Source organism: Pelmatolapia mariae, linkage group LG5 (genome assembly GCF_036321145.2).
Source record: "Pelmatolapia mariae isolate MD_Pm_ZW linkage group LG5, Pm_UMD_F_2, whole genome shotgun sequence".
Classification (NCBI taxonomy): Eukaryota; Metazoa; Chordata; class Actinopteri; order Cichliformes; family Cichlidae; genus Pelmatolapia; species Pelmatolapia mariae.
Genome location: NC_086231.1, coordinates 4,199,519 through 4,215,875, shown reverse-complemented (window position 1 = coordinate 4,215,875; position 16,357 = coordinate 4,199,519). Strand labels below are relative to the sequence as shown.

The following is a 16,357-nucleotide window of genomic DNA, read 5'->3' as shown; positions in this document are numbered from 1 at the left end:
CGCCCTGTAGTCATCAGAGATACAGGTCTCCAGCCCAAGGAGGAAAAAGGGAATCTTGTATTGTGCAGTGCCAAAAACTGTAGTTCCTTTTGTGACTACTTGAAGTTGGATTCAAAAGGAGGTCAATCACCAGACTTGAGTGTTTAAAAGAAACAATTTTTTTTCCAGGCTGTAAGAAAAAAAAAGCAAACATCCTGAATTAAACCAAAAAGGTTTTGTCTTTATGGATATTTCCCCAAGTCATAACGTCATAACAGCTGTACAAGGGAATAACCACTGTGGATTTTACTAAGGTTTAACGTTATGCACGTGGCTGCTTTGACTGACATTAGCACCTGCAGCCAGTCAATGTTTGTTAGGCCTCACCTCCACTAATATGATTTACTGGATGTTGCGCAGAGAGGTGTGTTGAGGAAAACATCAGACATCACTCTGCCTTAACTGAAGTATTTACTTTATTGTCTCTTGCCAATCTTTTGCACATACAGACAGCAACTTCTCAAAATGGCCCCCTATCCATTTCTTTCCAGCTTTAAATACTCTAGAGACCACGCCTTCTCAATCCAGACTGGCCTATAAAAGAGCTGCAACTGAGGCGGGCCTCCTCCTTACAAGGAAAACAAGATGGCCACCACAGAGGCAACCTGAGAACACCTTGCCACATTAGTGCTTCCCAACATAACCCACTACCCCTTGTGGGTAATGTTTGTATTCATGCTTGTATTCAAAAGGTTCCTTCATGTAATGATCTGTTAGAGGGTGTGGGGAGCCCCATCCTCCAGGGCATGAAGCAGGTATGGAGGAGATCCAGGCTCCAGACATCCAGAGACCCTCAGAGCACAAGAGACCAAGGAAGACCAACAGAGGGGCAACCGTGCCACTCTCCCGGAAAGAGCTGAGGAGAGCCCCAGATGAGGGGTCACCCAGCAGCCGCGGAGCAGAAGCCAGAGGGGGTTGCAGTGACAGGCTCCGTCCACTCCGCCGGCAGCCAGCTGTGCCAGAGTGCACCGAGCCACAGGCGCCAGGTCCTGACAAGCAGCCACCGGGAGTGAGCCGGTGCATACCTGAGCATTGATGTCTTTCAGAGTTTTTTTTATTGTGGGAAAACAAAATACAAAAATGAATAACCTTTCAAACCAGATTTCATTCTTTCAGATTAGTTTATTGCAGATAAAACAATAAAAACTGTGTGGTGTGCTTATATAAAATGATAAGTTCTGCAAGGCCCTCTGTCCTTTGACAGCCTTCTTCTTTGAACCTGTTTGATGTAGAGTCACAAAAAGGTACAACGAAAACAAAAGAAGCAGAAATAGAATTAATCTCATATAAGCGTTCAAAAGTTTTATCAATGAAAGCTTATGTGTACAGCAACTTCCATGCAGGTTCAAAATACTTCAATTAAAAGCGAATAATACGATGTGACAAAATGTGATAAAACAGAAAAAAATAATATGAACTGATTAACCACAAAAAATGTATTAAAACGCCCAAACTTCACACAAATAGAACACAAGTTAAACTACACTAAAAGTAAAGTAAGAATATTTCAATAAAAAATAAGAGAAATCAAGAAAATACGAAATGACATTTGTTCACATATGATGTAGTGAGCAAGAATAAAAATCCAGCAGTGATACTGACTTGAAGTGCTCTCACCCTGATGACGTTAACTATTTATATAACAACATCTACAGGGTGGGCCATTTATATGGATACACCGTAATAAAATGGGAATGGTTGGTGATATTAAAGTCCTGTTTGTGGCACATTAGTATATGTGAGGGGGCAAACTCCTCAAGATGGGTGGTGACCATGGTGGCCATTTAGAAGTCGGCCATCTTGGATACAACTTTTGTTTTTTCAATAGGAAGAGGGCCATGTGACACATCAAACTTATTGGTAATATCACAAGAAAAACAATGGTGTGCTTGGTTTCAACGTAACTTTATTCTTTCATGAGTTATTTACAAGTTTCTGACCACTTATAAAATGTGTTCAATGTGCTGTCCATTGTGTTGGATTGTCAATGCAACCCTCTTCTCCCACTCTTCACACACTGATAGCAACACCGCAGGAGAAATGCCAGCACAGGCATCCAGTATCCATAGTTTCAGGTGCTGCACATCTCGTATCTTCACACCATAGACAATTGCCTTCAGATGACCCCAAAGATAAAAGTCTAAGGGGGTCAGATCGGGAGACCTTGGGGGCCATTCAACTGGCCCACGACGACCAATCCACTTTCCAGGAAACTGTTCATCTAGGAATGCTCGGACCTGGCACCCATAATGTGGTGGTGCACCATCTTGCTGGAAAAACTCAGGGAACGTGCCAGCTTCAGTGCATAAAGAGGGAAACACATCATCATGTAGCAATTTCAAATATCCAGTGGCCTTGAGGTTTCCATTGATTAAGAATGGACCCACTATCGTTGTACCCCATATACCACACCAAACCATCACTTTTGTTGTTCCAACAGTCTTGGAGGGATCCATCCAATGTGGGTTAGTGTCAGACCAATAGCGGTGGTTTTATTTGTTAACTTCACCATTCACATAAAAGTTTGCCTCATCACTGAACAAAATCTTCTGTGTGAACTGAGGGTCCTGTTCCAATTTTTGTTTTGCCCATTCTGCAAATTCTGTGCACCGATCTGGGTCATACTCGTTGAGATGCTGCAGTAGCTGGAGTTTGTAAGGGTGCCATTTGTGAGTAGCTAATATCCACCGAAGGGATGTTCGACTAATGCCACTCTCCAGTGACATGCGGCGAGTGCTACGCTGTGGGCTCTTGCTGAATGAAGCTAGGACAGCCACTGATGTTTCTTCATTAGTGACACTTTTCTTGCGTCCACATTTTGGCAAATCCAACACTGAACCAGTTTCACTTAGCAAGCAGTTTGCTAACTGTAGCATGGGAGATGGGTGGTCTCGTAGGGTGTCTTGCATTGAAATCTGCTGCAATGACCCGGTTACTGCGTTCACCAGATATCAACACAATTTCGATCCGCTCCTCACGTGTTAACCTCTTCGACATGTCAATGGCTGTGAACAAAGAGAAACTTGTAAATAACTCATGAAAGAATAAAGTTACGTTGAAACCAAGCACACCATTGTTTTTCTTGTGACATTATCAACAAGTTTGATGTGTCACATGGCCCTCTTCCTATTGAAAAAACAAAAGTTGTATCCAAGATGGACGACTTCTAAATGGCCACCATGGTCACCACCCATCTTGAGGAGTTTACCCCCTCACATATACTAATGTGCCACAAACAGGACTTTAATATCACCAACCATTCCCATTTTATTACGGTGTATCCATATAAATGGCCCACCCTGTACACATGGTTCATGTTTACACAGATTACACTTCTTTGCTGGAGGTTCAGTGAGCTCATTTTCAAATGTTAAGCCTCCTTAAGCTCCACCTCCACAGGGTAGTGATCACTGATGGATTGAGCCTGAATGTAATCAAGTCAGAAATCCTTTTGAAGACAGCATGGTGGAGAAGTGCACAACGTTATAATATGAGTGTTTGCATGTAAACACTTCCATGTGAAAAGTCTTACCATTTTCTTCCCTAATTTGTAGGCTTTCTAGAAGTTGAAAGGCTTCGCTGAGTTAGCAACAACAGCATCATACATCTTATTTCCATACACCACGATCCTGTTGGCAGAAAATACAGTCACCATTCTGTGCATTTTCATCGACACCATTGTGTGTTTATTTGAATTGAGAAAGATTTATATGTAATCAGATCATTCACACTTTTCTAGTGACATGTAGCAATGCAGGGAATCCTGTTTATACAAATGTTTTCAGTGATACACCAAAGCTGTAATGTACTGGTAAATAAATAGGTTATGATTGCACTTGTTCCTCGCTTCCAGTGGGTGCTTACTGCTCATCTACATCTGGGGGCAGTAATGAGTCCATTAACACTCAATGATTAAGAAAACTAGACTGAAATATTCAAGTTCATTTTTACTGTGCCAAATCACAACATGTTGGTTTATACTGCAGCATACAGTATGTGAAAGACACATTAATTAGCGAGCAGTGATATATAAATACCTGAGAAGTAAAAAGAGAGTTAGTAGAAAAGAAATGCTGTCCATCACAGTGTCACAGGAAGTCACGCGGCACTCTAAGACCATAGCAGCATAACCAAAGGAAGGTTCAGGGTCACCTGATCCAACCCTAACTTTATGCTTCATCAAAAGGAAAGTTTTAGTCAATCTCCCAAATCAAACTGGGATCTGGTTCCACTGTAGAGAAGGCCCTGCCTCCCTGTCTACTTTTAACACTTGATAACTGAATTTGACTAGAGACACAAAGACGAAATTTTGGATTAAATCTTATAAATGTAACTTAACCTTAAGTTTAACTCTTTATTGTCATACTATGTACAATCGTACAGCGTACTGTCCCATATTTCTGCTAAACGACGATAAATAATATATATACAAAATACAACACACACTATATCCAGAGAAAAAAGTACAGAGTCCCTGCAGACAGTGACAGTAGAATTAGAAATGGCAAATCTGAATATACCTGTCGTAGGTATGGTCATTAGCCCCAGTAGTGGTATCAGCATCTTCATCTATCAGCCAGTAATAGGGAGGAGAACTGATGCTTAGAGCTTCCCTAGTTTCATTATTCAGGTAACGGCCATCTGCATTGAAGTCGCCCAAAATCATGATGTTCTGCAGAAAAAAAGCAACATTAAAATTAGCATTGTAAATTATAACACATATTGATTACATCAGTGCTATTATCGATTTTTATTTTACACTTTTTATTATTCTTTTTTCATTAAAAATGTCTTTTAAATTCACATCAGTATTTGGAAAGTGTCAGTTAACATTATATAATAACTTTTGCAAGATCCACTAAAATTATGGCTGGAACAGTATAAACAATGTAACACCAGCCGAGGCTTTTTGGAATCCTCTTATGAAGCCTGTAAATACCCACATTAATCCATTTTTTATGCCCAAACACAGTTTGAGCTGATGTAAGTAGTTAGTTAATGTGGCCCTTGGTGTTTTTAAACCAGATGTTATGAATGAGGAGAGGTTCAGACTCTGAAGCTGCGCTCTCCCTGGCTAATGACTGAGATGTGACTGATAAGACGTTAGCATGTGAGCATATCATGGATTATTGTTTTTTTCTGACACTTCAAATGAATACAATGCACAAATAAAATTATTGTTTTATTGAATATGTCTTAAATGAGTGACTGAGATAAAAAGTGATCAAGAAAGTGTTTACTGGGATTAGGGCAGCAGGCATTTTTTCCTATTATAATGATCAATTATTATTATTAGAAGTAACGGTATCTTTTATACTGTCAGTTCAAATTATTTAAAAAAACAAACATGGTCCATAATACATGTAATGTCAGACAGAATGGCTTTGAGCCAACACTAAATTAAGTAATGGCACAAAGCTGAGATGTAATCTGATCTGATATTTGCTGTTTTCACTATGTGCATTTATTTGAAATGGCGTTTTTGCTTTAACATGTTTCATAGTATTTGCATTTAAATTTATACAGGCTATTACTTTTTACTTTAATAATGGATCTGTTTGGTTACATTGTAAGTTGAATACTCTACATAGCATTCTTGTCTCATATTTCTTACTTTGTGCAAAAAGGGAGCTTCCTATCTTTGAGATAAAAAAAATGTATGTATGGTTGTGAACAGACCGCCACACAGAGCACATAAATTGGCACTAAAAAACTGGGATTTAAAAAACATTATATAATTAAGATCACAGGTATTTCTTCTCTATCCTACCTTATATCAGCCGTATAACCCTGTGTATAAACCAGGTCAGTTTGTATCAGTAGGATAAGTAATGATATTCAGGACGTACCTTCATCCTGCTTACACCTTTTCAGTTCTGTGTCTTATTATCAGCTTGTCTAACATCAGCAGAGGTAATGAAGAATTTTAACCTGCACTAACCTGTATGAAATGTGCTATGAAGTAAAATGTGATTGCTTGATAATCAAATAAAATATTTATTATTTTTGTACCATATTCGACATATTGATGTTATTGATTTAAAGCTTACATTAGTTTCCAATGTTTTCCTTGCATCTTCAACCACATCATCCAGAGCTTCCAGCTCATTTTCAGCATCATCTGGATCGATGTGGACTGGGATCAGAACCAGATTCTCTATAAGCACAAAGAGACGTTATGAACATACCGAGTTACTAATTTACTTTTGATGAGGTGGCACCGGTGACTGTAGTAAGTTGACTGTATACAGTCATTGGGTGGCACAGACTGAGCCTGAAATATGGTTTACCCTGGTGCCCCTTGTCTATAATACTGTAAGTGTTACAGTGAAAAATCTGTTGCATATCTATTCAAGTATTTTCCTAAAGTACAGCTTTAATATTCTTGCACCTTATTTCTATGCTTTTTACTTTCTACTTTATTTTGGATTCCAAAATACTGCACACCAAAACAATTGTTACTTTGTATATTTTGAAATATAAATCTACTAATAAATGATATATTAAGATATGCCCAAAAAGGTGATTCTGTTCACCTGGATGTAGCATTTTCCACTGAAAACGTTACAGAATCAACTTTTACCTGGATGATTGAGCATCAAGACATCTATTGTCCGCTTTATGATAGTTAAAGCTACAAAGTCTATGAGTAATTCATATATGTTTGAGAAATTCAAAAAATCTCCAGCTATAATATTAAAGTGATGTACACACTAATGAATCGATAGTTATGATTTAATAATGTCATGTAGGCAGCACCATTTTGCAGTCATCTCTGGTATGAATCTACTGGCTGGCTGGGAGTTTTCTGTGTTTACGTGTCCTCGCTGTGACTGCATGACCTTTCTGCAGGTACACTGGCTTCCTCACACAGTCCAAAGACATGTATGTTAACTTGTGAATTTAGAGTGTGAGCATCAGTGGTTGACTGTAGCCCTGTGATGGGCTGGTGACCTGTCCTGAATGTGCCATGCCTTTTGCCAAAGGGCTAATGAGATGGTACACACGCAACACCTGTGTTGCCAAATTAGATAAGTAGTTAAGAAGATGGATGGATGGTTAATATATGATCCTACATAATGACTACATTTACTTTAAGCACTAGTAAAATTGTTGTACTTCTTCTATTCTTGATCATATCTGTGCCACTAATTTAGCAATAATAAATAATACATTTAAATCATAGTAAATGTGATTAAAAAGTGTCTATCCTGAAAGGGAGAACCAACTCAGACTGATCTGAAGCAAAGATCATATACACATACATACCTGTATTTGGACATTCAAACCTCACAATGAAGGGCTCTCGGGCAAGCACATCTTCGTTTTCTTCTTCATACTGGTAGTACTCTATCACGTCTATTTCATCATGTCTGAGACACAAAGATAAACAGCTGTATTTTTATCTGTTCTGGGGATGATAGATTGACAATGATTAATTTCCTGGGTGCTAAACTGAAACACTGAAATATGAAGAGGACTTACTTATTGCTATGAACAACAATTCCTGTACTTTTGTGTTATTATTTCATATTCATATTTATTTTTAGTTTTAAGATTAAAATTGAAGTTAACTTGTAAGTTTTTTCAAAAACTGGTTCAAAGATTTCAGTTTAACCTTTTAAAAAGTTAAAAGAAAAAAATAGTTTTTGGTACAAAATAACATTTATTCCCTTTATCTGAGATACACACACAAACAAATTGTAATGTTTTTAATCAGTAGGTGGTGCTGCAGAAACACAACTGTGAACCTCGTTATGGATACCTGTAGAAGAAGACAAACTGCTCCTTGTGAGAGTTTCATCCTATTGGGTCACTGCTCAGCATCTTAAATGGATGAGATTTGTTTTTTCTGTTGAAAAACAAAGCACAGCTAGATTTAACTTTTATTCTCTTTTGTGTGACTAAACGTGTCAGCGAAGATTTACGTTTTCTACATCATCAACTGAATGCATTTAAATTCCAGTGAAAATGTGATGCACAGCTGCTGAAACTTTACAGCTGGTCTTCATTCTGTGGTTTTAATAAGGAACAATTTAACAACTTTCAAGTATCAAACCTATTCCTTGAGCATAGAATCTGTATTGAACTTACATAAAACATGCTGTATATGAAAAAATCAGCAAAAACATTAAGGTTCCAGCCAGTTTTAAACCAAAACTCCTCCCACCCAGTTTAATAACTGACTAACAGTGGTAGTTACATTGTTCTAAAACAACAACTTGCTAAGCCACAGTTGCTTCATCGTAAACCTCTCAGATGTTCTGTGATTGTTACAGGTTATATAATTTGAGATGAATCACCCATATTTATTGAGCTCCGTGAGAAACTTTTTCATCGCATTGCCAGTGGGATCCTGAACTTCCTGCATCACCACCAAACTGTTCCGAGACACAATCTACGAGAAACACATGAACATGGTAAAAAACACGTTTAAAGACTGTAGCATAAAAGAAAATATTAGAAGTAATTTGGAGAAGCTTCAAAGACAAATAAGCAAGCACCACAAATTTAAACAATGCATCAGCTTTTAATGAGCCAGCGTGAACAACATCAGGAAAATGAAAGGAATAAATGGTCCTATAATCAGCTTTGTGTTGTTAGCATTTAGATAATATACTTATTTTTGTGAGATATGAAAAAAATGAACACAGCACAGACTGTAGTGGTGGTTACTGTGTTGAAACAAACAAACAAATTTAACCTCATGTTGCATTCAATAGCACAAAACTAATAAACACAATAAGAACTTTAAGTAAGTCAAAAAGGTCACAGTGTGCTCCACGACCATGATTTACCTTGATAAGGTTTTTCAGTATAATGTCATTGTTGACTTTTTTCATTCCGAGGTTCTTCACATTAAATGCTGCAATCTTCATGGTCACTGTAAAAACAAAATTAACAACAGAGACTTCAGCAACAATAACACCGTTTAGTCTTATTAGCAACTCAGGGATAATGGAGTGTGCTGATGTTCTGCATGTTTGTCTAATACATTACAAATATTGGTAGTTAGCTCTACACCCAAAGTATTAGTTTAAACATTTTAAGATAAAAAAATATATATATTTAAACCAGAGCACAAGAACTCAGCGATAATAAAAAGATGCAAAGCAGGTAGGAATTGGTCAAGAGCCTCTGTGAGAGGTGCAGAGCCAGGGGAAAGCCAAATTTAGTCACTGGAAATAAACAAGGAGCAAATATCTTGATCAAATTTACACATTTATTGTTTGGGACGGTGAATCTAGAGAACAACTTGGCTTTACCGCGCGTAACCATAATCACAACCATACAGAAGTGTACAGAAAATAGGATTATTTAATTTATTATCATGTGTGTTTTATTAGCATTGAAAGATAATATCATTTTAATACAATTAGTCTTATCTTTAAATAAAATAGAGTGAAAAAGTATGAGACAGTAGAAGAAACAAAGTGCAAAGTGTTTTTCTTAGTGTGATTTTATTCATTAACAGCCACAAGAGACATAAAGCAGAAAGCAGTGTTGTTGACACATTACCAAGAAATACTGACCAAGGAGGATGCACATGCTATTCATAAACACTGTTCATGAATAGAAATTAACTATTATTCATTCAGTCTTTTTTTTTTTTTTTTTAGTTTTTTCTTCTTTTTTTAAAAAAAAAATCTGTCTATTTAAATTTGCAGGTGCAGATCCTCAACAGTTCACTCAATAGATGAATAATAAAGTGGTCATACCAGTGAAGATTAGGACTCTGCTTCATTAAAGCTGGCACACCCTGCAGTTTTCAGACACGAAACTCTTTCATTTAACACTGAAACAAATCTGAACTGTCAAAACCAGTCGCTTTCTTTTAACAGTTCCTGAAATATGTATTTATTAACATCTTCTATTGTGATGTATATGTTCTCATTTGTCACCTCAAGACTTTTTTATATTATTATTATTATTATTATTATTATTATTATTATTATTATTATTATTACTTTCTCTTTCTGCTCGGCTGACTTTAGCAGATAAATATCTCCCACCTGCAAAAAACTTCCCCTAACAAAATGAATATAATCTGAATTTAGCATTTGGAATCCCTTCAAACTACAAAAAAATCATTTTGGCAGCTTCACAGCAGTCGAGCTGGTTTCCCGCCAATTCTAACTGGGAATTACACAATGCAAATTTTGCAAGTCCAGTCAACTAAACAGCTGCTCAATTACCTGCAGTTATTTCTTAAACTTACCTTTTCTGTAGAAAATGCAGAAAACTAAAAACATTAATTCACCAATCTGGCTATGATGTCCTTTTGAATTGTCCTTGCTATCAGTGGGACTGACTGACTGTTTCTGCAGGCAGAGAGACAGCCCACGCAGTATGAGCATGCTCATACATGCAGCAGACACTTCCCTGAGAGATGGCACAGACCAAATGCAGAGCTAACAGGGCGAGTAATCAAATCATAAAATCATTGATTACAAGCAACATTTTCACAACTTTATATTTATCTGGTGCCTCCTGTCAGCACAAGACGAGAGGACGTTCTTTTGTGGAAATGATGTTAGAAAGGGCCTCAGGATAACACATAGATATCTAAAGGGTCAGTGAGGTATGGCTGTGTGACATGTTTTTATCCATGGCTGTGTTCATGATAATCCATTCATATACCAAATAAATAATGTAGTCTCCTCTATCCTCAGAGATTAATAAAGCTTCACTTGGTAATAAAAAAATCTTCTTTCCTCCACTGTGACTCAAGCTGTGCCTTTCATCTCTTCCTACACACAAATATTCCCGCTTCTTTCTTGCTTCCCGGTCATTTTAAAATACAGGATGTTTCCTGTTGATGTGCAAAAAACCAAAAAATGTCCTTCCCCACCCACACCACTGAGACATCTTGTCTGGATGGTGTGGCTGTTTCACAAACACTGTGGTAGCAGCTGTTTCCTTCCTGTTATGTTGCCTGTCTGAAACTGCATAATAACAATGACAACAAAGTGGTAACAGAACAAATGAGTCATGCTAGTTGGGTTCTTAATTCTTTGTTGGACAAAATACTAAATATAACCAAACAAAAGGTATAATGCTGACAGCTCCTTTGCGTCAATATCATAAATAAAATTAAAAGATTAAAAAGTGATGTTAAAATGTTCTACAGTAGAACAAAATGTTTACAGCTTTCTTCTAAAGACATTTCTGTATAAATTCATACAGATAATTTACAACTTCAGTATAAATACAAACAGGCATTTGTTTTCTTCAACTCAGCAACTTGGACTGTGTTACCTCAGAAAGTCAGGATGTCTGCTGTTCAACAAGTTTCTCTTCTAGTTTTGGTAAAATTTGAATACTTTATTAGTTTGTTACTTACAGTGTATGTAGAGCAGTTGTTATCCTAACACTACATGACATTGTCACTTCTGTCTCAAATAAACAAAGCAATACAGAAAGGCAGCAATTAAAACAGCCAATGTGTCCATGAAATACATGAGAGGGGTGTATTTTTCTCACAGAATATTACATCTATACAGTTAAATTAAATTTGCGACCGGGGCGTTATATTTCTGTTTGGTGTCACTTTTGTCTGCAAGGACTGCTTCAAAGGTAACATTTATAATTACATTTGTGGCCCTGCCACTGACCGGCACCCTGTCGAGACCTGTCCAGGGTGTAACCTGCTCCTTGCCCTGTGGCAGCTGGGCCAGGCTCTCTCCCCGGGTGGAAACATTAATGAGGTAACTGGATACATTTACAAAATTCAGCCCAAATCAAAAAAACAATAAATAAACAAAATGATTATTTAAAATTTAAAACTATATTATTAAATAAAACCTGTAAAATCACTTAGATAACCATATTTCATCTCATTCATGTCAGGGCTTCGTGTGTGGAGGAGAGGAAGAGATGACCCAAACGCAGGACTCGTGGTGAAAGCTGGTGTTTATTGCAGATGGAGTGAATGAACAGAACAGGAGCAGGAAACGGCTGACGGATGGACGGACGGACGGACGGACTGAATGGCTGATTGAATGAGCAAAGCATAAGGTGACAATCTAACATCAACAGCAATGACATGACAATGAACTGATGAAACTGAGAGACTTAAATACACAGACTGAATGATTAGTGATTAAAGACCGGTGAACATAATCTAACTAATGATACATAAAAGTAACAGGAACAGAACAACAGAAAATGAGAACGAGTGACAAAAGGTTTATTTGCGATTGTGTTGGTTGATTGAAGTCAAGGGGAGCAATTCTATCCTGTTTTTTTCTATGAAGTTCCTCCAAAAACAAAGTTGTTAATTTTACTAAAAGGTAGAGTGCCTCATTTACTCTTCTTTGGCATAAAATTGCACGTAATATGAAAAAAAGACAGCAAAAACTATTTTAACATGAACCGTTATATAACTACACATATAACAGACATACATGGTTCCTGATTATAAAACTGGAGGTGAAATTTGTTTGCTATCTCACTTCAAGGCAGGTTCTCAATGTAAAAATAAAGCTTTCTTTCTACGATTCTTCACACATTAATTGTCCCGAAGCTCCACCTCCACGGGGTAGTGGTCACTGACGGATCGAGTCTACAAGTAGAAAAACATGGCAAACAGTGGTGAAGTGAGAGGTTTTCACGTGAACATTGCCATGTTAAATTAAATGTTTTCAATATTAAATGTCTTACTGTGTCATAATTTAGGCGGTACGCTCTTTTGAAGTCGAAAGGCTTTGCAGAGCCAGGAACAACTGTGTCATTCATCCTCTTTCCAAACACCACAATCCTGTTGGCAGGAAGTGCAGTCACAATCATGCATTCATTTGACTTTGCCTGTTTTTTAACATGCAGATGACAATTTGCCATCAATTATTTTCACTTTCTTTGTTTTAAGTCTGTAATGAAACAGAACTAGGGAGGTGTAGTCAGTGAAACCATTGTGAGGCAGGAGGGGCGGTTATTGTTTTTTCAGCATAGAAACAGATCTTGCCCACCCTGATTTCCTAATCTTAAAATAGGAAAGTATTTATATTTATAAATAATAATTATTTAGATATTCAAATATTTTCTAAGCTAAAAATAAAATCGTGTGACTCCGAGCAAGACAACAACTACATAAAGAAAAGTAGTAAATATGAAGATACCTGTCATATGTATGGTCATTAAGGTCACTAGTAGTGGTGTCAGCGTCTTCATCTATCAACCAAAAGTAGGGACGAGAGCTCATTCTGATGTTTGTCCTTTTAGTACTTGACAGGTAACGTCCATCCGCATTGAAATCCCCCAAAATCATGATGCTCTGAAAGACAATATATATAAAAATACAAAGGTAAACATCTTATAACAATGTTGTTTAATATAATTTCGTTCTCCAGGTTTGAGCAAATTTCAGATTTTTCATTTTAGTTACGCTCATATGTCAAACATAATAATGGCACAGGTTTGGTTTTCAAAGAATAAATTAATTTAAATAACTTGAGAAGCAAATTATTTTGACTTCTTGTCAACAATAACTTTATCTTAACAAATAAAAAATAGTTTACTGTTATAAAATTGTGCTTTTATAAAACTAATTTGTCCACCTGCAGGTTTTAGATCTCACCTTGGGTCAACACACCTGAATCACATGATTAGTTCGTTACCAGGCCTCTGGAGAACTTCAGGACATGTTGAGGAGCTAATTTAGCCATTTAAATCAGCTGTGTTGGTTCAAGGACACATCTAAAACCTGCAGGGACACCGGCCCTCGTGGACTGAGATTGCCCACCCCTGGTCTAGAATGACAATCAGACCAATGATTGTAACTAGCAATCATTTCATGACCTTTTCTGCTCCAATCAACATACTATTGTTATTATTATTATTTAGCATCATAAACGTATCCGTTCTGTAAATTTCTAAATCTTTCATTTCCAGCCTACGTTAGTGCCCCATCTCTTTCTTGCATCTTGGACCACATTATGAAGAGCACGCAGCTCATGTTCAGCATCCTTTGGTTTGGTGTGGACGGGAATCAGAACAAGCTTCTTCACAACTGGAAGCACAAACATAAACAGTTAGTTACAGGCGAACATGCACAGTAGTACTTGTTTATTTGTATACTTGTATGGACATTCATGGACAATTTATCCTGTATCCTGGAAGAAGGACCAGCGTCACCAGTTTCAAACTGGTCCCTGTGAATGTAGAAGTAGAGGAGAAAAGCTCACACTCATACATACGTCTGGCTGAACGGCGGCGAAACTGCACAATAAAGGGCTCTCTGGCAAGCACGTCTTCGTTTTCTTCATCATACTGGTAACGGTCAATCACACTCATTTCATCCTGTCTGAGACAGAAAATACACACACATCTGTTTCCCTCATGCTAACATACAGCCAAGGTCTCAGCCCAAACTGCGATGACTTATATCATGAGAAGTTGCTTATTGTTGTGAGTCTTGTGCTGTCTGAGGAAGTCTGAGGCCAGGAATAGGGCGGAGTCCCCACTCCAGGTTTTTGACTCTTAGTGTGTCGGGGTGTTGGGGACAGACAGGCTGGTGTAGTGTCTGCAGTAATGTGGATGCTGTACCGCTCTTCTAGTGAAGAGTGCTGAACGTGAAAGTAAAGCTCTCAGTTTACCAGCTGATTTATGTTCCAACCCTCACTTATAGGTACTAATTGAGAGAAAGAAATTCTAGATGCAAGCAGTAGAAATGAGCTTCCTCTGAAGAGCACCTGAGTTCAGCCTCAGAGGCGAGGAGGGACCCAGAGTAGATGCATCGGTTACCTCCGGGATGCCTCCTAGGTAAAGTGTTGGGAGAGGACCCTGGAGGAGACCCACACTGAAGAGATCATGTCTCTCTGCTGGCTGGGGAACGCCTCCGTGTCCTCCCAGAACAGCTGGAGTAGGTGAGGGAGAGGAGGTGGTTTTTCTAAAAGCCATGTTCACCTATTCTCTTAAACATTCATAGAGTGCTTTTATTTCTTTTAAAGGAAAAAAATATCAAATGCAATGAATGTTGAAGAGTTTCTCCTTAGACTGTTGCTCCTGCATTCTGGACCCGGATAAATGGCATAAAATGGACGGTGAAAGAATAAAAGTTAATATTTTGGTTTGAAGAATATCTGAAATAATTTCTGAGGATTATCTTGAACTTTTTAAAAAATGTTTTATTTTCCTTAAAATCTTCTCCTAAATGCAATGATCTGTCTTGACAGATTTGAGCTTTATAATTCCGGACATGTGAGACATCTATGAAACATATGAATGTCAGATGATTGTACCTGTAGAAGAAGACAAACTGCTCCCTGTAGGAATTTCCTCCTACTGGGCCACCGATCTCCATCCCGTATGGACGAGATCTGTTCCCCCTGTTCAAAAACAGACATAACTGTAGTTCAGTTTTATTTTTGGGAGGTTTTGTACATATTGTGTGTTCGGCATTACAGCAGGAATACTGTTGTTGTCAGTTAGTTCCAGTGGTCAGCAGGTGTAAATGCCTGTTAATGTGGTTTGTGATGACTTTCCTGTGTCTGTTGAGCTCTGTGAGAAATTTGTTCATTGCCCTGCCGTTGGGATCCCGCACCTCCAGTAACACCACCACACTGTACCGAGACACAATCTAAGAGAAACACACGAACCCACTAAAAATACATTTAAGAAATAACAGTCTGGTGCAACAGTTCAGCAACCACTGGGAATCCGACACATCAACTTTTACAAGCCAGTGTGAACAAACTTAAATAACTCTGTATACTGCAAAAATGCCAAAAATGGCCTGATGTCACACACTTAAAAGTCAGCAACTCTTATTGTGGCAATATGTTCGATAATTAAATGTTTGAATATGTTGATGACACAAACACACTTAAACAATAATTTAAACTATAATATATAAACTTAATTTCATCAAAGTTGTAAATGTCTCATGTCTTACCTTGATTAGATTATTCCGTACAATATCTTTGTTGAGTTTTCTCACTCCAAGATTCTTGACATTGAAGGCTGCAATCTTCATTCTGACTGTAAAACCAAACTTTTGAGAATATCACAGCATTTACAGAATTTCAGAGGCTTTAACATTAATGAGAATGCTAACCATTCTTAGACACAGTGCTTTGTATCTAAGCTCACACAGCTCGCCTTTCAGAGCGAGCTGTGAAAGGCTTCAGCCCTGACTTTCACCCTAACTCAGGTAAGCTACTAAGAAGGTGATGGTGGTGGATGTATTAGACCTTTCCTTTCACTTTTTAGTTTGGTTTGGGCACCTGGCTGCCAAATTGATAATTGTTTGACTTAAAATAAACCATTTTACAATGTTAACTAGAAGTCAAACTTCAAAAGTAAAATTCAAATTCAAAAA

At 37.7% G+C, this 16,357-nt stretch overlaps 1 protein-coding gene and 1 pseudogene across 1 annotated transcript; both read right to left on the bottom strand.

Moving 5' to 3' along the window:
• Positions 1-3,409: 3,409 nt before the first annotated feature.
• On the bottom strand, positions 3,410-8,918 carry LOC134627416 (deoxyribonuclease-1-like; annotated as a pseudogene).
• A 3,632-nt stretch (positions 8,919-12,550) lies between these two features.
• On the bottom strand, positions 12,551-16,012 carry LOC134627413 (deoxyribonuclease-1-like). The gene is made up of 7 exons (XM_065470954.1): positions 15,932-16,012; positions 15,495-15,616; positions 15,279-15,365; positions 14,235-14,341; positions 13,935-14,047; positions 12,703-12,846; positions 12,551-12,604 (listed from the first exon to the last, which is right to left on the bottom strand). The coding sequence occupies exons 1-7, from the start codon at positions 16,010-16,012 to the stop codon at positions 12,551-12,553; spliced, it is 708 nt and encodes a 235-aa protein (XP_065327026.1).
• Between the last annotated feature and the right edge of the window lie 345 nt (positions 16,013-16,357).

Coding starts and splice junctions, on each gene's coding strand:
- LOC134627413 (XM_065470954.1), bottom strand. CDS start 16,012: ATGAAGATTGCAGCCTTCAATGTCAAGAATCTTGGAGTGAGAAAACTC. Junction 15,366..15,494: donor ATCACAAACCACATTAACAG/GCATTTACACCT, acceptor GTTTTTGAACAG/GGGGAACAGATCTCGTCCAT. Junction 14,342..15,278: donor CAGTTTGTCTTCTTCTACAG/GTACAATCATCT, acceptor TTTCTGTCTCAG/ACAGGATGAAATGAGTGTGA.